We start from the raw sequence: 24,893 nt of genomic DNA, 5'->3' as shown, positions 1-24,893 counted from the left end.
TGTTTTCGTATGGGAGCGCCGCCGCCCGTCCCGGTAGGGTAGTAGTTGTGGCACGGGAGTGGCAGTTACGGCACTGGTGGCGCGCGGAAGCGGCGGCGGAGGGGATGCGTGTGTACCGAGAAGCCCTTGAACTCTCAAGGGCAACGCGCCTGCGGTTCCGGCCGGTTGGGGTAGTCGCCCGGAGCCCCGGCCGCAGTGCACGCACACCTACCCGGCAGCGGACGCGCCCTCGCGGCGGGACAAGGGTTCGTGTTGAACCGACTCGGGCCGACGACCGCGCGCGCGATGGGTCGTCTCATCACCCCGCGCGCGCCGCTGGACAAAATCGAACGCCTAGGCTCACGCAAGCGCCGCCGCCGCCGCCTCCGCAGCCGGCCGTGAGGTTATTCACATTTGGCCGCCGCCCTTCAACCTAGTTCTGGTAACCCTTAAAGATTGCCCGTCGTCCGCCACTGGCGTCGCGCGTGCACAACTAGTGGCGCGCTCTACACGCGACCGTCGCCACTTAACCAGCACCGGCTAAACGCAGAAACTATCAGTCTTTATTATTGTTTGTCGGTTTTCTTTTATTAACTAATTTAACGCTTAACAAGAATTTCATACCTACGCTTATTGAACAGTTAGGTGTAGAAAATTTTAGATAGTTGCATAACGTCAGTAATTAGGAATTTTTTTTTAAATTACTTTATTTTCCGGACTATCACAGCCATTCGTTGACGGTGATTTAAAATCCATTTATGTATCTGACCTTAGCTACGCATATTATCGCTCCGTTGTTGACTAGAAATAATATTCGTAATGGGTAGTAAATTTACCTATTTTTAATATTTCAGTCGTTGGTGGTGTACGTTGGGTTGCCTATACGCGGCGCAATCACTTACAGCGTGCAACGGTCGGTGCGCCGCGCCGTACAATCGCCGGGATAGGCAACACAGTGTACACCGCGTCGTGCGTTACCGGCCAGAGCGCGTTTCCGTTTAACGCCGCGAAAACAGTATTATATTCCATTCAAAGTGTAATGGTAAAGTACGCCGTGTTTACACAACCGCTTTCCGAATCGACTCGTTTGCAATAATAAAATAATAATACAACAATAATAATTATTAATACTGCTACTATATCGAGTACTCTGCGCGCTCCGGTTTTCAACAAACGCGGTTCAACAAACCCCGAGTTTGTATGTCAATAATACTTATAATAATAATAATATTACAATAAACGACGACGCAAAAAGCCCAAAAGGTTGAAAAAAAAATGTCATTTCGAAGGTGACCGAAAAACAGTTGTGGGGGGGGGGAAGGAAGGGGTTAATGCGTCACACCTTGTTAAATTCCAACCGAACAAACGCGCAATTAGGTGCACAAAAAATTGATACGAGAGACAAAGTTTTATTATAATAATAATATGTCGGACATTGGGTATATTATGAGAAGTGTAATATGTAGTATGTTCCATACCGTTTGGTCTAGCTAGAGTTTTGCAGTATACATTCTTCGAGTATATAACACACAACATCCTTTTGGATATTTATAAATCCTGGACCGGCGCCCGGACCGATTGATCGTTAACGTCGGCTGTATTCGCCAATATTTCATATATCATATTATATGTATATAATATAATATATATATATATACACACGCCTATATACTCGGTTAAGTAGTACCAGTGGACTTAAATCCGAATTTCAGACAGTCCTCTGGTTGTAAATCAATAAACGGTCGTTGGGTCGGCCGTTGTTGATGTGTTTTTAAATACCTTTTGTCCAGTGTGGTACACCATATATTTATGTGGGTCAATATACTGACAACGGCGGCGGAGTCTTTGACCGGGTGTAAAAATATAAATAGTATAATAAAGCCCCCCCCCCAAAAAAAAAAAAAGATCACGTAATGTGTAAAAATGTACTTGGATTATTATTGTTATTGTGCGGCGGTGGCGGTATTTTCTGTGATAATAATAGTAAAGTGATTTTTAAGGGTCGGGGGTGGTCGGGAGGTCAGGTGTGATTGACCCGCAATCACGTGTGAAGGACGACGGCCTCGGTTTCACCCCTTTTGTATATAGTATGTATAATAATATAATATTCCTTTGGAAGTCACCGCCTATGTATGTATAACGCACGATATACAATACCACCACATTGGTATCGTGTGTTCGAGGTCGAAGCCATCCCGCCAAAGGGGGTGGTTATAAAAAAATAAAACATATATATTATAAAAACCCTTTTTTTATGGCCTCGGCCGCTCGCTTAAGAAGGTCGACGCCTATACCACTTTGTGATTTATTTAAAAAAAAAAAAAAAAATAAGAAAGGAAAGGAAATTTGTCAAAAAAAATGAAAAGCGAAATCGGTCGGCAGAGACACTTTGGCCGGTGTGCATTTCAGCATATTTTTTTAGCAGGTGGTGGTGGTGGTTAAGACATTATCATATAATATACTATGTGCGTGGATTTCCGGTGGTTTTTTTTGCACATTTGAATATTCCAATACGGCCGTGGTGTAACCCAACCCGGAGCTAAGTAAGCTACCTTTTATATTATGCGCGTTATCAAACGGAGCTGCGTTTATTAATGAGAATAATATTCAAATAATATCCGGCGGAAAAAATTGTATGTAGGTACTATATATATTTTTTTTTATCATAATTTCTCCTCCTCTCCCACACGCCGTCTTGTGTATAATATGTATTTTTAATAACCGTACAGCACTTATATACTGCGTCTTGGGAAACACATTTTTTATTTTTTTGCGTTCGTCACACATTTGTATTTGTATATATATAAATACATTGTGTGTTATTGGTGTACACATGTATAATATGTAAATTACAATCAACGCGTCATGTTTTATGTAAGTCGCGTTTATGGATTAAGGCGCGTTGAACCTGTGTGTGCACCGTAAGTAGGGCAGCGACAATGTGATATCGATGGCGAGAAAATTTTGATTTAATTTTTAAAACTTATAATAGCAACTGGCAACTTGTAATAAACCCCCTTCAAGACACGAGTGAAACCTGTGCGCGGAAATGCTGGTCAACGGCCTGTCCAACTGTTTTCCACGCGGTTTACCGTTACAGCTGTATTATATTACTCTCTCTCTCTCTCACTCTGCAGCCGGTTTTTCGGGAGCGACGACATTACTATAATATGTGTAAAAAAAACATAATAATTATTTTCACCAAATGCCGGCGAATGACCTCTCGCAGTTTCATGTTTTTGTTGTTGTTGTGATGGAGCGTTTTCCCTCGGTGCCAAAAAAAAAAAAACAAACCAGTTCTCTCCGCTTGGAAAAAAAAAATTAAATATAATAATACCGTTTTCCCAAACGAGTCGTGATCATAGACCGTCGCTGGGCACATTAAGTTAATATAATATAGAGAGTATACCGTTAACCGCGTTATAGTAGTCTTTACTATATACAACTACTACTACTATTTTTACACTATGAATACTATTACTGTAGTACTACTTTTTTTTTTCACCTTCGTTTTCGAAACGAAAGTAACGGACAAATCTCTCTTCCCCTCGCTTCTCCCCCTCGATCCGTCTTACCTTAGCTGTGTGTGTGTGTAAGTATTCCGGCCGAGAAAAATGAAAGGTTTTTTTATTTTTTTCGCTTTCGTCCGAAACCGTCTAATCGCGCGCGCGTTTCTCTCGTTAAAAAGTATATACTTAATAATAACAATAATATTTTTAATAATACAGGATAATATAAATTAATATGTATTTATTTTCCTTTTACCCCGCACCGAAGAGACTATAGGATTTTTCTTATTGTGATAAAATGCACACACACACACACACACCGACGTACACGTCTTATAAGTCTTCATAATTTTAACCAAAGGCCCTTACCCGACCGGCCTGACCTTTTATCTAACGTACACTACTTATTATACAAAGTGACTTAAATTAAAAAAAAAATAATAAAATACATTTAATTCGATACAATAAGACTCATTGCTGTCTGGACAACACATGTATGATTGTTTTAGTGCAAATAAACAGCTTCTTTTGTGTGGCCATACGACTTTTAGTCCTTCTGTTTACTTCATACAAGCATACAAGCTAGTATTGTAGCTAGTTGGTTCATCTATTTCTTGTGTCTCTTTATATTATTAGTCTGTATGATTGTCCTCGTTTAGACCCCCAAGTCTCAGCCAGAGGGGTGCAACTTGTTCGCTTTCTAAAATAAATCATTTGGGCTTTTATTTTTATTTTTTATTTGTGCTATCCAACCCGGTAAATTACACACCGTTTAAACGATGACTGAGGTAGAATAGGTGAAAAAAAAAATATTTGTTTTCCGTTTAAAACCGTGTCAGGTAATGTGGACTCGGCGGTTTTTCTTTTTTTTTTGCTGTTTGTCGCTTGTTTTTTGTTTTATATTTGAAACGAACACACCGAAGGGGCCAACGTCCCCGGGTCCGTTTGACCCACATGAGAACATATAATATAATTTGTATACACACACACATATGAGTTAAGTAGTGTATGTGTAACGCGCACACAATAGAGGTGCACATAATGGCCATATATTGTTGTTATTATCGACGGAAAACAAATAATAATAATAACGATATTATAATATAATAAAGCCCGGCGTGTTGCTGCTGTGGCTCTGCGATTACCTTGGACTAGTCGGTTTCAAAAATATAATATTATGTGTGTTATTGCAACAATGCGAGTTATATAAAAAAAAAAATCGCACAGATAGTCAAACAGATAACGTCATCCGAGCCTAAAAGACAATAATATAATATATACAACGTGTCAATTTATACATATGTAATGGAGTGTATAATAATAACAGTTTTTTCTATTATAATATATTATTATTACATTTTAACAGAACCGAACCGAAGTCGGTTAGTTGGCGCTAAATAATAATAACATGAAATATGGCTTTTGGCAAAATCTAAAAACCTCTTATCAAAACCCAACTCGAGCATATTTTTTTTTTTTATTAACAGAACCGTATCAAAAAAAAAAAAAAACACACCTGCTCCCAATCGCCTGATAATATTGAATTAAACAAATACAAGTAGTTAACACAGAGTAGTTAAACTCTACTCTTGGCAAACAGCTTCGGTTTTTCGTTGTGTTCTTTTACCATCATTGTTATTATACACGTTTTCCGACAACCGTATACGTCTTAATTCTTATACTTACACTTATAGGTGTTGGCAAAATACCGTCATAGCCGTCGATTAATTGTGACTTATGTGCGAGCTTTGACGGCTCAAGGAGACTATATCGCGGTGCACGTGGAAAATTCGCCCTGTTTACCTTTGGTCACGTTTCTCGTGTTCCTCTTATCATATAATTCTGTCTATACACAACAACCGTATTATGGTAATTATCATATTTTTTTTTTTGAAATTGGTTTGGTGTGCGTGTGTAAGACAGGTGACACACATTGTCACATTATAAGAAGCCCATTAAGTTATTGTTTTTTTTTTTACTCGACTCGATCACCGACAGTTGTGCAAAAACCTAACCGTTATATAGGCGCACAAATGTTAATACTAATATATTATGTAGGTATTTATAGAACACCGTCACAGATAACGCCACAGAGAGGAGACCAGGTCGGTCCGTTTCACTTTTACTTTGCATCCGAGCTCGTTAAATAGGGTCCGTTGACATTAGCGGTACATTTATATTTATTTTGTTGTTTTTTTTTCTTCTCTCCGGTCGGTGTAAACGACCTTCTTCTGTGTGGCGTTTGGCGTGTGAAACGGTCGGATTTCCTTTTTTTTTCTGCCGTATATAGGCCGCCGACCGCTACAGAGTGCTCTTCTAGGTTGACCCGTTATGTGCACGGGGGCGGTGGCCGCCTAAGGAGAAAGTACAAAATGATAAAAACCCGTTAAACAAATAGATAACCGTTATAATAAAAAGAGAGGAAGAGTGAAAGTACGGTTGGCTCTGGCCGTCATTGAACCCGCGTGCGCGGGAAAGCGTTATATAGCTGTGATGTTGTATTTTTTTTATGAAATTTTTTTTAAGAGGAGGAGAAATTTCTCGATTTACACTTGACCGTCGCCGCCGCCGTCGACCTGAGGGGGGAAACCGGTGAGAGGAATACTATTAAAAACTGCACAATACACACACACACACACACAGGGTATTCCCCCCTCGCTGTGTGTGCATGTAAAAAGGGGAAGGCCCGCGGTTAACGGTAAACGCATATCACACAAACTGCATCGGTACGGTTTTCACTTTCAGTGTCATCTCGGCATCTAAACCATTCGGGTACACGGACAGACAGTTTGCCACCTTTACACTTATCAAGTGTACCTATCAACATAACAATATTATACATTTTTGGATTTTGTCGTGGTCAGTCCTCCGTCGGTTTGGCACAAGCTCTCGTGTGCTTCTTCTCTTCGAATTTGTTTTTTTTTTTTTACCGTGCGTTTATTTTTGAACATTGTGCGCTGCTTATTATCAATTTTTTTTTTTGTGTTTTTTTTTTATTCTGTTATTCGTTCGTGTCGAGGTCGAATCCCAGAGAACCACCGCCACGCGTTAAACGCGTTCACGGGCTCTTGTGTGTTTGTTAACAGTCGGTGTCGGATAGTACCTGCGACGATAACGTACCGTGCACGCACTGTGCATAATAATATTGTTACTTTTTCGATATATTATCAACATTATTACTGCTACTATCACGACTATTGTTATTATCATCAACCGGTCGAGTTGTATTGTAAACGCGTGTGCAGAATTTGCCAAGAGATAACAACATGGCGGCCCGCACCGGCGATTGCCAACAATAAAGTGTTACTATTGTAATTATAATAATATTATAAATACAGTCCACACGATGACCGTTATCAATTTCAAACCCACCGAAGCCGTGGCCGAGCAGGACAAACAACAGACCACCGGCGAGCACTTGCTGCTGGGAAGAGTTTTGGCAGGTAACAAAGATAACAATAACAATAACAAAACAAATTTACCACTCTTGACGACTGATAACACGTGTGTAGTAGTTGGATTTCGAGGGGAAGTGGGTTGTTTGGCAAAAATCACCCGGGTCCATTTTGGGTCAGGTGTTTTCTCTATATGCTGCGTTATTCTGATGGCGCCGAACTGTTGTTCTAATTTGGCACCGACTCTTGTGTATAAGGGTGAAAAATGTTTTTGTTGGCGTTCGACTAGAGGGTTGTTCGGTACGGATTTTTTTTTTTTTTTTGGGGGAGAAATGTCTATTTATATTGAACCGTTAACGCTCGGTTTAAGTTTAACCTAGTAAAATATCAGTGTGTATTCTGGTTTTTATATATATATATACATATTTGTTTGTTTTAAAACCAATACATTTTTTTTTTTAAAAAAAGAACATTAAATATTTGCGCTGTTTATTGTTTTTGGCATTATAGTTATCTTTTGTGTGCGCTATACAGAAGCGGGCGGAGGACGAGGAGTGGAATTTATTTATCGCACGAGGGGGAGGACCTCCGAGATCTAGGTCAGGTCGTTGCTCCTGAACGGCGGCGGCGGCGGCATTTGGCCTTCTCGGCGTTTTCGGGATAACGCTTACATATCTATATATATAGAATATGTATTTTATTATTATGTGTGTGTATATAACCGCTATGTATTATAAGTGTACTGTGCGCTGGTGTAACGCCCGGCCCGAAGGAGGTCAGCGCCTGCAACACAACAGCAGGGACGCGAGGTCGTTCAACTCTGTTTGCCCCGTAACTGGGGCAAGATGTTTTGCGCGCGCCGCCGCCACCATTGCTCATAACGCAAACCTCCTCCTATATAACTCGCACACCGAGTGGTGCAGAGAGGAGAAAGTGGTGTGGGATACGATATTATAATACAGGAGGAGGAGGAGGCGGCGGCCACACTGGAACGGTATGACGTAAAAGCTCCGGGCCCGCGTACGGGATTCGCAATGTCGCCGCTATCCCGGTGTGACCGCAGCCGCCGCCTCGCACACCGTTCTAGGACACGGGTTCATTGGCATCGCCACCGCGCGTTATCGGCGGCTCACGTCGGCGCTCGACTCCCCCAGTCAAGGTGCTTACAACAATAATAATAAAAATAATAATAATTATTATTATTATTCCTATATAACATGCAACGACCACTTATCGAAATTTTGATTGTGGCAACGAGCAGCAACAAATAAATTGAAAAAAAAAATCATTCCTAGAAAGCCCAACCTTTTGCTTAAACATCATATTATAATGTGGGGCAAACACCGAGTATCGGCTGAATAAAAACCAAAGAAAAAACCCTCTGGGTGGTTTGGTGTCTCTTGGGCTCAAGTTCAAAGAACTCTAGGATGAATAAAATCCTAGAAGAAAGGAGGGGGCTTGCTGTATACCGTTTATTATATTATATATTATACCTGTGTAGGATCCGGCGGCCGGCGGAACGGAAAAAAAAGTGAGAGTTCTTAACCGTTATACACGGTGAAAGTATATAATGGTGGATGTGTATATGTATATAATTTTTTTTCTTCTTTATTCTCGTCCGAACCAGTTTCACTTTCGTACGTATAATAATAATATATTATATTATCGGTGTGTATGTGTGTGTGTGAAGAGTTCATCGACTCAAAGTGAAAACCCGGCTATACCGTTATGGCGACGGTTGTGTGATCATAATACCTACCTAGTTGTAATAACTAATAATATGATGATGAAGATGACTCGACGTGCAATAAATAACAATGATAATATTGTCATTTTGGGCTACAGGCCAAAACAAAATTAAAAGAATTTCAAAAAAAGTCCCCGTTACCGTCGTTTGCGCTTCGTTCGAGAAGTATCACTGCAATTGTTATTTCTATTTTGTTTTTTTAATTGGCCTTTATATATATATATATATATATATATATATATATTTACATCCTCCATACATTTGTTATGATAGGTAAATACACTCTCGGTGTTATCGGATAGTGTACCCTGGGGAGTGGAAGGGTGGGGGCTACCCACCACGGTATATATGGGGTCGCCGTGTCGTTGCTACGGGATACAAGCTCTACGGTTATAATATATATATGTATAGATAACATATTTGTACATAAGCTCTACTACATCGCCCTTGCCGCCGTATCACTCACAGGGAGCAATGCCCTGCCGACGGCTGTGTTTCCCCTCTCTTCCCTATCTACATAAAAAAATGGCACGTCCCTCTCCTATACCGCCGTGACCCCAATACGCGGTTTTATCGGCTCTCCGTGTGGCACATAGGAAAAATCCGTACGCCAATTACCACTCATAAGATATAATAATAAATATACACACACACACACACTTACACATGTATATGAATTGGTGACCCGATTAGACAAGGTGATCGCGCCGTACAGTCCTAGTTTTGTGTACACTACGGCCAAGAGTATATACGGTAGTACCTATATATATATATATATATATAATACAATATGAACGGCTCTAAATATATACAAGTGTTTGTGGGTGGGGGAGAAATAGAAAACGTCGATTCTTTGCAAAACTACCCTTGACACACCGAGAGTGCTATAAAAAAAAATATATATTTTATAATGATATTAATGTAATCTCTCTCTGCCCACGCTAAATCCTTGTTGTGTACACACATGTATACCTATATATTTTGTTATATGCGTTGGCGGGGAGGTGATCGCAATGTCCTCCCCTCCCCTTCCCCAGGCCGAGTGGCCGCTGTGTAACCAAGGTAACCGAACACAATCCGTGGCCAAAGTTCAACAACCCTTTTTCGTGCCGCGTTTCGGTTTACGGCCACCGGCCGTTGGCAGCACGGTCGCCCGCCTTGTCGTACACACTGTATAATATCTCTATACATGACACACACACACGAAGACTCACTGTAGAAAATGTACACACATAATAAATATTATTATATATATTGGCCCCTTTTGTTCGCGCAATTTTGTTTTACGTAACGTGGACTACAAAAAGTACACTGACCTCGATAATTATTTATTAATATGTATTTCTTTATAACCGATATTTATTATTATTATCTATCACCGTATCGGTGAGCGTTGCATATACACTTGAATTATTAGGTATTGTTTGTAATGGTCGCCGACATTTTTTCCTTATAATATTGGTACGGTGTCCAACACGAAATTGGTGTGGCGGTTTTGGCTTGTATTAAAATGTAATAACACTATGTATGTATGTATACACAATTGCGACCAATTATCGATATGCAATATGACCTCCCTCGGATGATCTTATATATATTATTTGGATTTTGTCGTCGGTTTATTTTTTAATCGTTCGCATATTAATATGTTTTGTACGCTGATAACACTGTATAATTTTTTATTATTAAATAGTCTTATCGGGAAATAAAAAGCCGCACGCATTTTATTGACCCATTTTTCGATCAGAACAAAAAAAAAATGAACGATATTAATTATAATAATTCATCTATTAAAAAACATTGTACATCGGATATATGTTTTTTTTTAATATTCTTGACTATTTTTCTGTTAGAACGTTGCCTACCTGGATTGTACTGTTGTCCGCTAACTGTCAACGGGGTGTATACCGTGTTTATGGAGGGTTTTTTTTTTTAATTCCTACAGTTATAATTGTTTTTAACCGTTGGGGGAGGAATTTATATTAGGATTGCGGTCCGCCCCTCGCCGTGGTACATGCGCGCTGCGGCACTTGCCAAGGGGGGTAAAGTTTAATTTAACAAAAGAAAAAACTTCCCTTCCGCTTTGGCCGGAGCGGCGGCAGGACAGGCGGGCGCTATGACGTCAACGGCGCGAATCCCGAGGGACGGTTTCTCGGGTCCCCTCCGACCGTTAACCCTGGAACGCCAAGGACATTGACCCTGCGTCTATCGTGCGTGTGAGTGGAGCGCGCCCGGCACCATCGCATCGCACCGTGCCGCCGTCGTCGCAGACCGACCCGGGACGCGTCGCACGAACCACGTTTGTTGGCGCGCGCCAAAAATAATCATACACACCCGCGTTCGGCACGCAAGTCTTCCGCGCCCGTTGTCACACGTCTCCGATAATAATTGTCCAATGGTCTCGAAAATATATTCCCCGTCCGACGACGACCAGTCCGTCGTGGACGCCGCCGCCGTGGTCGTCAAACCAGGTAAACGAAAAAAAATATTTTTTTTTTTATTTTCAAGCCGTTTTCATTTTTTTCTTCAAATCTATCATTGTAACTGTGTTACGCGTACCCGCCGTGCGTGTGTGTGTGTGTATGTGTGTGTTATGCGTGCGCGCGCGAAAACGGTGGCCGGCGGGCACATGCGCAACAGTATTGAGCGGCCAGACACAGACTCACTCAAGGCCGCGTTGACCCACAATCGGCAGCGCGGTCAACGACCGATCCGCGCGCCATCCCCTCCGCGCCAATATTTCCACAGCCGCTTTTGTTTGTTATTGTCTTGCGCGCGCGCACACACACACAACACATACGTAACACGGCGCCGTAATAATATTATAATAGGCAATGATGATATTGTTACAAACGATTTTTGCGCGAGAGAGGAGGGATTTATACGCGACGGGGGTGTGTAAAGGGTGTTAAATTATTATTATTATTTTTTTCCGATTAGATTAGGGCAAAAAATTTAAATAACAAGGATTTTTGTAGGAGATGGCCCGGCGACACATTATTAATGTGTGTTAATATTAATAATGATACATTTTAAATAGCGATATGTGTAGCGGGCTGCGGGCCAACAACTCGTTTTGCGCCTAACGCGCGCGTTAGCGGTGGCGGTGGCGGCGGCGGCGGCGGCGGCAGCTTGCCGAGTTGCTTGACCCGAGCGGCCCGGCCGAGTTGTCAGTTCAACGCACCGCATCTGGGTCATGACTGTAACCATGTCGCTACTTACGTAACGGCCGTGTACGAATTTGAACGGCCACCGCCGCCGCCGCCGCCGCTTGCCAATTGAATAACACATCATATTGTATGTCTTTTATTGAACAAAAAAAAAACCCTTAATTTTCGTACACAAAAGTAAAGTATTCATTATTTTTTTTAAAACAAAACTGTTTGTTTGAATAAAGATAAAAATATTTTTTCAAAACATTTGTTTCTCCACACAAGCGGGGCGCGCATACCTATAATTTATAATTATAATCACGATAATTATTATTATTATTATTATTATTGTACCGCGGTGTCGGATTGCGAAACACTTGTGTTTGCCTCAGCGTTATCGACACGGGCTGCGATAATAATAAACATATATGTACCTATATATACACACATATTACGGGGAAGAGAAAAAAATTTGTTCTATTTTTTTTTTTTTTTTAATATATCCGATAACAAAAAACGGCTCGAGAGAATATATTTTTTTTTTCTAGGACGAGTTGGCCAACGTTTGTTGTTAGTGTGTGCAAGTGTATTGGGAATAATATAAAAAAATCGGTATATAACGGCGAGGGGGGCACGGCGGCGGAGAAAGTGCAACGGCCTCTCCTCGTAACACAATGCTAATGGGTTACGGCAATCCCGGGTTATCGAACCGGCGTGTGTCATGTGTGTAATTTTTTTTTTTTTTTTTTTAATATAAAAACCTATAACAGGCTGTGTCGACACCGGCCGAAGGACAAGCAAACGCGTACGGCAGAAACCCTGCGAAACAAAAAAAATTATAATAATGGCGCTTATAAAAATTATAATAATAATATAGGTGTGTGGCCTGTTTTTGGATATTTTAAGACTGGAACACACAAATCCGGCTATTCCTCCCATTGGTGAAATTGGGTTACGACGGCGGGTCGATGGCATTGCGCCGAGTGCGATAACACCGCTCTTGTGATATTATGTGTGTGTGTGTGTGTGTTGTTTGAAGTGTATATTATAATATTATAATATGCAACGAGTGTTCTACATTTGTGAATTACAATAACGTCACCGCATCGTTTTTGCGGACGTCGAACTCGTCAGCGGCCGCGGCGGTCGACAACCTGTTAGAATTATTATTATATACATATATATATATATATATATATATATATATATATATATATATATATAATATCTGTGAACCGCGTACAACGGCTTCGATAACGAAAATAATAATAATAAACTTATTAAGAATAACTCTTGTGTTGTGTGTGCGTTCGCTATTATTGCGACGGACGCCGATATAATAATATAACAACAATAATAGTATAATAACAAATGAGGTAATTTGTAAAGTGAGCGAGTGAATGACTGACATGAAGAAGACTTAAACGGCCGCTAGGCGCGAAAAATCTTTGCCGCCGCCGCCGCCGCCGACCTTCGGGTTTAGCCGTGCCTGTTAGTGCGCGCGCTTGACGGGTACAACATAACTGAGTCAAGGTCGATGAACCTGCAGCGTGGGCGTGTCCCGGCCAATCGGCCGCCACCGCCACCGTTACGGATACATCTCGGCCACCCTCGCGTATACACCGGCCATACACCACCGCGGACACCACCGGGCACTCACACGTCGCACATGTGCAACACGCGCTCATCTCGGCGTCTTGTGTTCACTCACCACCGCAGTTGGCGCGCGCGATCACCATTCGAGCCGGCCCGACGGATCGTCTCTTGTTGCGTTTTTTAATTATCGGATAATTTTTTTTTTAATTATTGGCCAAAATGTGGATTGATTTTTTTTACGATTACCATCACCTCCGTCCGTTGTCGGCGGACAAAGAATTAATTTCCGGTTAATAATTTGTTTTTAAGATAATATTTTTTTAACTTGCTTTTTTTAAATTTTAATTTACTAAATGTGTTTTTTTTTTGCTTGTGTTACAGAATTCGATGGAAACACAGTGCTGTGCCGAGTTTGCGGCGACCGAGCTTCCGGTTTCCATTACGGCGTACACTCTTGCGAAGGATGCAAAGTGAGTAGTCAACAACAACAATAATATTTACTTATAATTATTGGACGATTGCAAACGAACGGGGCAAATTCAATTTTTAAAATTATAAAATTTAAACAGTTCGGTTAAAATACAAAATAATTTCAATTAATTTATTTTAAAAACTAATATTTACACATTTTGCCTCGTTTGTTTTCTACACTTTTACCTTAAATAATACTGCGCGTGAAATTATCATATTTTCATATCTCTTACTTTGGGCGGGTCTCAAACAGGTCTATATACAATATAATATAAAGAGTATCAACAAGTCTTAACCCTTAACTTGGCACTGTATCCTTAAAGATGTACATGTTAAATTTGATATATTATAACTTTCCTTGACCAACATTACAAATTACCTTTATGTTAATTATTTTTGTTATTAAAAAAATTAGCCCCTTGCCAAGTTAAGGGTTGGTAAATATAAAAGTATAGACCGAACGCATAACATGCAAGTGACTTAATTAACAATAAAAAAAAACAATTACCGCGTTTGTTGCGAGTTCGACGGGACAATGCACGAAGGTCTCTGGGGGGTTTTTTTTTTTTGCTTACAAGTTTTTTACTGTACTTGCAAGTAACTAACATAATACTTTTCGCGTTCATGCCTGCCTGCCTACCGGCAAACTCTGCTGTTCTATTGATTTTTTTTTCGGCGCAAGCGGAGGTTCGTTGAACCCGCGACCGAGGGAAAGTATATTGTTTAGCTGTGCTAATGCTGTACTTGGTGTTTTTTTGATTAATAATTTCTCGAGTATTTATTATTGTTATTGTGATGTGATGTGGTGTCGTAACGGCCGGTATAATAATATGGCGTGTGCCTTCTTCTGGCGTTCAACCGTTTGGTTTGTGTGTGTTCATAGGCGAAAGTCCGGTCTTGCTATAACGGACCGGTCCACTTTCTTCTTCACTTTCTTCCGGACCCCACTCGCCGTTACGTAAAAAACCGTTCCGCGTTAAATTCGCAACGGAAACACGTTGGTTATTATTATTTTTTTTTTAAGACAAAATATTTAACAACAACAACAACAACGTTACCTAAGTAGACCACACCAATAGTACACAATACTTAGTAGTAGACCTAGATCGACGTGTCGGGCCGGTGGTTTTCAAAAATATACCCAACAGGGTAAATCTGGTTTTCGACCTACCGAAAAATTCGGTTGTCGAAGAAAATTCGGTCGCCCCATTGTCTTTGCGGGTCTTCTTAACGGGTCGCCCGCGTTTACCGTTATGCCCTCGGCGGGTGGTTTGTACCTCTACTCGCTTACACGGTGGCATATACAATAATAATAATAGTGTGCCGGTTGTATCATATCATAACATTAATATATATTCCTCGCAAAGGGTTGTGGTCTGTCCAAGTCAGGGTCACCAGGAAGGACGAATATCGTCGCACCGCGGGGATGGTTGCCCGCACTATACAATACGGCTACTTACTTGTGGCCCAAGCGATTATTTATTTTATTTATACCCATAATGTACCGTTTTTTTTTCGCCCCCGTCAACCCTTCAGGGCGAGGGGGTTGATTATAATACATACCGTTATCGACAGATCTAACGGGTTGCTCGACCCATCGACCTCGGTCGGAGATAATATTATATATAACGGTACATGCTGTATACAATGATGATATAATAATATTATGTGGATCCAAAAGGGATGCGTGTACCACTTGGACACGCGCATATGTACTTGTTCTAATTTTGCGCCTTTTGCTCTTTCCATTATTATTGTTATTACTTCTTCTGGGGACGGGGGGGGGGGTGGAGGGGAGGTAAAACCGTACTTGCGACACACCGTGTGTGTGTGTGTGTGTGATACTTACACACATGGGTTATTCCCCCGGGAGCTGGTCGTGCGTCAGTGTCAGTGTGTGTATTGTATTTATTAGGTATACGACCCGAGTGCGTTGACACCGGCTGGCCGAGACAACAACCTGGGCGGACCCGGTGTATAATATATATATATGTGATGAAATTAGGCCGTAATGACGTCATAGGGCCAATGACTTTACTCGGTCCGGTCCGGTCCGAATAGCACACATAAACGCATACCTATATTGATAAAAATAAAAAAAAATTATAATATTTAGAGCTTTTTTGACAATGTGATTATTTTGCAAATTCCAAATACGAAATAACGGGAAACGCGTTATTTGATTTTTTATTAGGTCAATTGACAATTATTATTATCGGGGACGCGACCCGTCCGCTTTACAGTACAATAAATATAATATATATATTTTTTTTATCGCGTCTCTGTCCTTGGCGGCGACAATAATTTTTTCAACATAATTTTTTTATTTTTTATTTGTTCACTATCTCGTTTGCCGTTTGTGTGCAATTTTTTTTTTTAATGTTTGTAGAGTACTTATACGACGTCTTAGTGCTCGCGGTATTTGGCACGACGATAGGGCAATTAAAATATGAGTGCTTGCACAGCGCTTTGTGCGATAAGCGGCCGCCGTCGTTCCCCTATCACGGGTTCGTTGATCGCCAGGGCGCCGCCTCGATTTTTGTAACACTATTAATTATTATTGTTGTAATAATAATCGGAGCCTTTGGGTTGATGAAAAGTTCTAGAACAATTTTTTTTTTTTTGACCGAGGGTCATAGACCTGCCGGCGGTGCAACGGTCCGCGGCCCGAGCACCGTACATAACCCGTTACACGCGCCGCCGTGTAATACTTATACTTTTACTTTATTGTGTTTTCTTAAATTATATTATCATTGTAGGTATATAGGTATAGGTATAGTTTTTTTTTTATTGTTGCGCGTTCCTCCTCCTCCTCCTCCACTTCTTGGAGATTTTTCGGGAGACGGGGGAGGCGAACAAAACAGAACAACATAACGGGTTATGCAGTTTTGTATTTTGCAGCCGAGGTGGGAGTGAAAGACATACACACGGCGTGCAGCGCATAATAAATAATAAATAATATACATATTATACACTATAACGTTATATTATTATTGTGAATTACACAGTGTGTGTGTGTGCGCGCCGTTTGTGTGTGGTGGTAGGGGAGGAGAAGGAGGAGAGTTTAACGTACCGCAACTAGGTCGCGGCGTCCCATGGCGGAACGGACGGCTCGCGCCAACCGCACCAGTGTGCCGTTCAGTACACACCCGACAGCGTGTGCGAATATAAGTCACAAGTGTGTTCGAAGCGCGTTCAATAGAACATATTAATATATTATATTGTTGTAGACTTTGAATTTGAGTCATTTTTTTTTTTTTTTTTGCTGGCAAATTTGCCATCCGCTATTTTATAATATATAATAATAAATTCCTAAACGATGCCTCCGATTTGTTGTGCGGACAAAACGGCTCTCGGCGGCGGCCCGAGACGCTGGCGTCGCGACCCCGCCGACTCTGGCGGCAGCGCGGCCGACATGTCGTCGTCCACGGACGACGACTCGGACGCCGGCCGCGGCGGTGACCTAACGTTGTACGACGATAACTCACCGTGCACCGACGATCGGTTACAGGGTTTCTTCCGGCGGAGCATCCAGCAGAAGATCCAGTACCGGCCGTGCACGAAAAACCAACAGTGCAACATCCTCCGGATCAACAGGAACCGGTGCCAGTACTGCCGCCTGCGCAAGTGCATCAGCGTCGGCATGAGTCGAGATGGTGAGTACATTCATGCGTCACATATATACTACTAGCGGTGAGAAAGGCCGCATTTCAATTGGATTATAATTTCAATTAAAAATAACAAAACATTTTTTTACATTTTTTCAATTAGCATTCTCACCGCTTAGATTAAAAAAATATACATACATATTTTAGTGCTTAAGCGATATAGCGTGTGCACAGCTTATTTATTGTCGTTTGGCTCGCAAAGGTCAAAAGCCCCTTAAATAATACTCTGCTCAAAAATAGAAGCCAAACGAGTGCTAGATTGTCCAGCAACGAGTGTTCTATTATTAATTATCGTAGTTTTAATATTATGATGCTAATCGCGAGCGCTTCAGGGACGTTCTTTATTTATACATGTGTGTTAAATTTTTTAATCATCATTTAACCTTCGGTCGGTTAATTCTTTTTATTTCGCGTTTGACCCGAAATCCCGGCGCAGATAACGCGACACGAACGCCAATAATATTGCAATAATAATAATTATGTCGAGTAATTTTTTTAAGGGCAAAAAACTAAACCGGGGTTATTCGAGAGACAAATACACTTAAAAACGATTACACATAATATTATGTATATAATAATATTTTATATTTGTGTGTGTGTGTGTGTGTGTAATCGGTCAATGACGCAACGCAATGGCAGAGTTTATTATGCGCGCGTACAAAGAACGGTCGCAATGACCTGTTTTCTGCAGTTCGTTCAACTCTCGATGTCGATGGCCGCCGCCGCCTCGCTCTCCTCTCCCCGCCTTTCCCTTCCGGCCTAAACCCGATACACCGTTCACTGCGGCACACAGCGGGCGACCCCTTCGAGCCGATTATTCGCAATCGCGGTGTTGCACACAAACGGTAACGACAACTATTATTATTGTTATCACTACCGAATAGTGTCATCCCAGAAATAAATTGAAAAAAAATTGAGGATTTTTTTAAACATTGAGCAAAAAAATCCCAGTTTTGAAATTTTCAAGTATTCTACGATTTCCCTGTGGGGATATAAACAACGAAAACAAAGTCGTGCATCGCGCATCCAACAAAAAAACTTTCTTCTGCCGTTTCTGTCCGTAGCGGCCTTCGGTGGCGTCCTCTGGCGGCGAGCTGCGGCCAGGCCGGCCGACGGATTTGGCCGCCAGATGGCGCCACCGATGGCCATAACCGTAGTCGGCGCTTGTTAATTGTTAACTATTATTATTATTTACCGGCGAAGAAGAAACGGCAAAAAAAAAATAACAAATATTGTCCACTCCACCATAATAATATGCAACACACAATAATAATAATAACAAGCAGCCGACCTTCCGGACAGCCCCGACACTCGTCACGGTGACCTCGACATATCGTACGTAGGTATATTAAAAATGGTTTATGTTTGTCGTCGTCGGCTTTGTGTATAAATTAAGACAAAAACAACAATGTAAACTACCGACGATTTCCTCCTTCCTTGCCCGAACCCCAAATACCAGTTTCGAAAACACTCCACGTATAAACGCAAGATAGTTTTTCTGTTTAAAAATGTCATCGTCGCCAACACTATAGTTAGTTGGCATAGGATACGTTGAATCCTGAAATCCTGACCCGAGTTTTGCCAGTTTTCCGTGCCGCACGTCGTGTGTGTTTATTGCATAAAAACACCGTTGTCCGTCAAGGTCGTCGACGATGGATTCGCCGGGCCCTTCTCTGCGCAATGTCATTACGACCTTAGGCTTCCTCGCCGGTGGGAGGATAACGCGCGTCACAGGAGAATCATCAAAACGAAACGACGGGACGAGGGGGAGGGGGCTCGTTACTTTAGGCGCAATTCGCGGTTATGATGTTAAAACGCACGCGCGCGCAAGAGAGAAGAGTGGAAGCGCCGCGCCGCACCGCACGCTCCGTCCCAAGTTCAAGGGTACGGAGGCGCGCGTTGATAACGTCCCGGCGGCGAGAGGGGGGCCCCGACCGTGCCATCTCTGCCCCCCCCTACCACGGCGTGCGCGCGGGACGGCGGCCGGCGTTCGCAGGTTTCCCCCACCATTACCGCGCCGCGTCCTCCGGTGGCGGCGCCGAATGCCCGACGGTGGCCGTGAAATGCGGCTCATTGTGATCGTGAACCGTACGCCCGTCTGGTCCGGGAATGCGCGCATACAACGACCGTACAACGCGTGGTGTGTGAACGACAGCCCGGCCGCCGGTACGATACCGAAAACGTTAATTTATAAATTAATAATATTATTCGAACGCACACTTGGAGAAAAACGTTAACTCATCGGTCGCCATGACGTCGTGCGTCGTACCATCGTCTGGGAAACTCGCGTCGGTGTTTGAAAATTGACTTGTGCGTTTTTTCGAAAAACATAATATTCGATTATTGTAATATTAATTTTACACCCGTTTGTGCGTTACCCGACCGCGAAAATGAGTGAAAAGTTACCAATACTCAAAGGAATACTCAACGGCGTCGTACGTTACCACAACGCTCGTATGTATTGTTATTGTTCGTGTCACCATTTTTACGACACAATTATTATTTATCATAAACTTACGAAATATCATTAATTTTTTTATTTCGATGTCGTTTTTTATATTTCGGGGTGCCGCTTTCGTGTCGTGGAAACAAAAAATATAGGGGGAGGGAGGGGGCCGTGGTTTACTTTCGCCGGCCGTCGTCCGCGACCTCTCCGGTAAAAGTGAAATTGCCGGACTAATTTCTCTCTCGTTCGCCCCCACACACCGGTTCGGCGTCGACCCACATAAACGCGCGGCGGGTCTCGGGAGAAACGTGCGGCGGCGGCGGGTCTCTCTCGTTCATTACCATATCGAAAGAAAACAAAAACAGCCATCTATTAATTTGTACACCTCGACCCGCCTAAGTATAATCAAATATTTCGCTTTCACCGGTCGGCTAGACGTCTTTTTTTTTTATTGACTTTTTGTGTTTGTTGACTTTTTTTATTTTTCGGTATTATTTTTTTTTTTACCCATCGATTTACCGTGCCGCGCCGTTTTCAAGGGCGTTACGAGTCAAGGCCGCTGTGGGCCTACACAACCGCCGCCGCCGCAGCCGGCACCGTCTACGGGGGGTGGCCGCATGAAAGGGACAGTGCGCAGGATACGTTTTTGCCTGGCACCTGCTGCTGCCGACGCCGCGCCGCCGCCGCTTGACGGCCCGGTGCTCGTTTTCGCGTCCTATTTCACATATTATTTACACGCCAGACGGTCGTGTCGTGTCGAACGCGCGGCGCGGTACAAACCCATCCATATATATATACACACACACACACATATATATACACTTATATATATATATATATATATACGTATAATATTTTATTCGTTGTGAAAATGTTGGCCGAATGCGATTCGACGACCGGCGCCCTCGCACGTACGCTATGCACATTTTGAATATGTTGGAAATAATGTTTTTTTTTAAAATTGTTGTGTTGTAATTAACGTTTTTTGTTTTTTTTTTGTTTACAGCTGTACGATTCGGCCGAGTGCCCAAGAGGGAAAAGGCCCGCATACTGGCGGCCATGCAGCAGAGCAGCAACTCAAAGTGCCAGGAAAAAGCGGCCGTCGCCGAACTCGAAGACGACCAGAGGCTGGTTGCCAGCGTGGTCAGAGCCCATCTGGAAACGTGCGACTTTACGTCGGACAAGGTGGCGCCCACCCTGGCCAGGGCCCGCGAACAACCCAACTACACCCTGTGCCATCCAACACTGGTGAGTACATATTTGTCAATCACCACCGATATTAGACCGCACTATAGTAATATGATCGTTATCGGACGTTGCTCGTCCAGGAAGAACCTTGACAGCCAATCGTTTATATGTTGTGTCCGTTGACGACAAGGTCTATCTGTTTTATCATATTAATAATAATAATATTAATCGAGTATTTTAACACCGCGTGTTTGACACCGTTTTATGTGTTATTGTCGTGAAACTTTTCCGTTTTTTAGAAACGACTTTTGACCCGTTCTTCAATTTATCGCGTGAAAAATTACACGCACAAATTTCTCCGCCGCCGTCGCGGCCTTGGCCTTGTTGGCCGTCGTCGCCGCCGCCGCCGAAATTTCCTAAACGACTAGTGACGCACCGCCGCCGTTCTTCTCCCCTTCCCCTTTGTTTCCCCCCTTCGACATCCGGATCGCGTGTGCAACCCGTTAAACCCGATACTCTTCCATTGTCTACAACGTGTGTGTGTTTTTTTTTAATGTCTTGTCGGCCTTGCGATAGGCGGCGCGCCGACTATTTACTTACAAGGCCGAAAACGAGTCTTCTTCATTTCATAAATTTTTCTCGTATAATTGTTTATCATTATAAAAAAACGGTATACTTATGGTTTTTTTGTTTTTTTTTTCTATGTTCTCAGGCTTGCCCGTTGAACCCCAGCCCGCAACCCGTCACTGGACAACAAGAACTGTTGAACGACTTCTCGAAGCGATTCTCGCCGGCCATCCGCGGCGTGGTCGAGTTCGCCAAGCGCATACCCGGTTTCGGTTTGCTCGCCCAAGACGACCAGGTGACGCTGCTCAAGGCCGGCGTTTTCGAAGTGCTGCTCGTCCGCCTGGCCTGCATGTTCGACTCTGAGTGCAACAGCATGGTCACGCTCAACGGCCAAGTGTTGCGCAGGGAATCGGTTTGCGCGTACTCCAACGCCAGATTCCTGACCGATTCCATGTTTGAATTCGCCGAAAGGCTCAACGCCATGCAACTGAACGATTCCGAAATCGGGCTGTTCAACGCCGTCATAGTGATCGCCGCCGACCGTCCGGGTCTGCGCAACGTCGAGTTCATCGAGCGCATGCACAACAAATTGAAGTGCGCGCTGCAGTCGGTGCTCATGCAAAACCATCCAGACCGTCCGGGCTTATGCCAAGAACTGTTGAAAAAGATCCCGGATCTGAGGACGTTGAACACGCTGCACTCCGAGAAACTGTTGGCATTCAAGATGACCGAACAGCAAAACCAAATGCAAGAACAGCAAGAGAACCAACACGCCCGGCAGTCCGTTTGGGGAATGGTCATGAACGGCGAAGACTTTAACCGCAAGAGCCCGGAAGAGGCGGGCTCGTCGACGTGGTCCGACGAAACCACCATGGAAGACATGAAGAGCTTAGTCATGCTGGACGAAGTCAAGAGCCCGTTGGGTTCGGTGTCCAGCACGGAGTCTGTGTGCTCAGACGAGTACAACGGCCACCACCACCACCACCATGGCCACCAACAGCAGCAGCAGCACCACGGACCGAGCAAGCACGCGGCCAGCGCACCGCTGTTGGCCGCTACGCTAGCCGGCGCCGTTTGCCCGATCAGACACCACCCGGCCGCGCCGTCCGACGAACACCTGCATCAGGTGATCGTCCGGCCCATGTCGTGCCGGTACCAACGCAAACAAGACTCGCCCACCGACTCCGGCATCGAGTCCGGCACGGAAAAGTTGGACAAACAGACGCCTCACAGCGCGCCCACTTCGGTGTGCTCGAGCCCTCGATCCACGGTCGAGGACGTCAACGCCGACTCGCACCCTACCATCGAGGACATGCCCGTGCTGAAGCGCGTGTTGCAAGCGCCACCGTTGTACGATACCAACTCGCTAATGGACGAGGCGTACAAACCGCACAAAAAGTTCCGAGCCCTGCGCAGTGCCAAGGATTCGGCCGAAGCGGAAGCCGTCAAGCCGGTCACCGCCGCCGTCCAATCGCCGCAGTTGCACCACCACCTTACCTCGTCGCTGTCGAGCACCCACTCGACGCTGGCTAAATCGTTGCGCGAGACTCCCAAGATGACCGCGGAACAAATCAAACGCACCGAAGTCATACACAACTTCATCATGCGCGAGGACGCTTCGTACCAGCCGCCGGCCGCCACCGCGCACACCAACAATTGCCGGTGGCAGCCCACGCCGGTCATCACGTCCGCGTTGGCCCAGCACAGACTGTCGCCCACCGGTGGCGTGCTGGCCCGCGTCCTCTCGCCGCACTCGTCGAGATCTCCGCCGCCGGCCTCTCACTCGCCGGCGTCCACAACGATGCGGCGCACGCCCTCTCCCAGCGTGGTCAACCTGCAGGTAGGCATCACCAACGCCGCCGCAGCCGCCGCCGCGTCGTCCGCGCAGCCGTTGAACCTGTCCAAAAAACTGTCCCCCTCGTCGCCGGCGTCCGCGGCCGGCACGCCGCCGCCAGTGATGGCTATGGAAGCCTGAACACTGTTCTTCGCCGCCCGTCGACAATGATGGACCGCCGCCGCATCGACTCGATCTCACGAGAACACTCTCTAGACCAAAACACAATATAAAAAAAAAAAAAAAAATTGGGGTTTCTGCGTAAACCAACAGGTGCGGTGATCGTTTTCCTATTTTTATTTTTATTTTTTTGTTTTAATTTTGTGGCAATATAATAATATTATTATGTATATATAGATATATGTATAATATATATATATAGATATATATATATACATATTATTTACAACTCTTATGTGTTTGTATATATAAATATAGTGATTATTATTATTATTAATTATTTTAGCGTTAATATTAAGTTTTATCTCTCTCTCTCTTTCTTTTCCTATCTCTCCCCTTCATTAAATCTATCACTTTCACTCTCTCTCTCTGCCTGAATGTCCGACTCTTCTTTTTTTTATCACTATCGGCATAAAAAACAACGTTGTGAGATAGTTAAAAAAAATGTAAAAAAAAAAAAATAAAAGTTAATGTTTGATTACCGAATAGAATTACTATAGACTCCCCTATTAACCCGTCAATGTTATTGTTCTATTTCATATACAACGGTAAATTATTATATATAATAATAAAAAATAAAATTGTTTTACATTTTAAGAATAAGAAAAACGCATTTGATTTCTATACATACATAATATTTGTTTGTGTGTGCGTGCATAATAGTTTGGAATTTACCGTATAAGTAACGATTAATATATATTATGTATATATATATATATATATTTTTTGTTTTTTGCCGTCTTGATTAAACAATAATAATGATATTAATAGTTATTATTATCATCAATCATTTATGTAAAAATAATAATGATATTATTAAACGATTTACTTATATTATATAAAATATTTATCCGGGTGTAGTTTTTAACGGCGCAAACCGATTTTTTGACGTTTTCCTTTTTATTCATTAAAAAAAAAACAATTTACCTACCTATATACATTATAATTATAATAATAAATATATAAATATTATATTATACATTATATTATGAATGTTTTTAAACTAAAAATAATATTTAAACGGTAATATATAGTGACCTCTTTATTATTATTTTTCAATGTAAATATTATCGTTTTTTTTTTAAGTTTAAGCGTTTTACGAAAGTATGATGAAAAACACTACATGAAAATATATTATATTGATTATTATTATTTAAAAAA

At 42.8% G+C, this 24,893-nt stretch overlaps 1 protein-coding gene across 5 annotated transcripts in view; it reads left to right on the top strand.

Annotated features, from left to right (window-relative positions):
• The window catches only part of LOC126843762 (nuclear hormone receptor E75), a 29,287-nt gene extending 5,089 nt beyond the window's left edge, over positions 1-24,198 (top strand). Inside the window, exons 1-5 of one of the 5 annotated variants that reach the window (XM_050581507.1) lie at positions 6,491-6,931; positions 13,760-13,848; positions 17,361-17,505; positions 20,970-21,211; positions 21,864-24,198. In XM_050581507.1, the coding sequence (XP_050437464.1) occupies positions 6,835-6,931; positions 13,760-13,848; positions 17,361-17,505; positions 20,970-21,211; positions 21,864-23,693 (2,403 nt within the window). In that variant the 5' untranslated portion in view covers positions 6,491-6,834 and the 3' untranslated portion in view covers positions 23,694-24,198. Of the gene's footprint in view, positions 1-6,490; positions 6,932-10,911; positions 11,102-13,424; positions 13,668-13,759; positions 13,849-17,360; positions 17,506-19,581; positions 19,972-20,969; positions 21,212-21,863 lie in introns of those variants that run through there. The other 4 variants (XM_050581508.1, XM_050581509.1, XM_050581505.1 and 1 more) reach the window with 4 other exon arrangements.
• The last annotated feature ends 695 nt before the right edge of the window (positions 24,199-24,893 follow it).

Source organism: Adelges cooleyi, unplaced genomic scaffold, assembly GCF_023614345.1.
Source record: "Adelges cooleyi isolate 19-005CV unplaced genomic scaffold, UGA_ACOO_1.1 ACOO_flye_CR_arks_rails_tigmint_CR_PRNA_574, whole genome shotgun sequence".
In the NCBI taxonomy this organism is placed as follows: domain Eukaryota; kingdom Metazoa; phylum Arthropoda; class Insecta; order Hemiptera; family Adelgidae; genus Adelges; species Adelges cooleyi.
The sequence above is the reverse complement of the archived record's forward strand: the minus strand, read 5'-3'. Positions and strand labels throughout refer to the sequence as shown.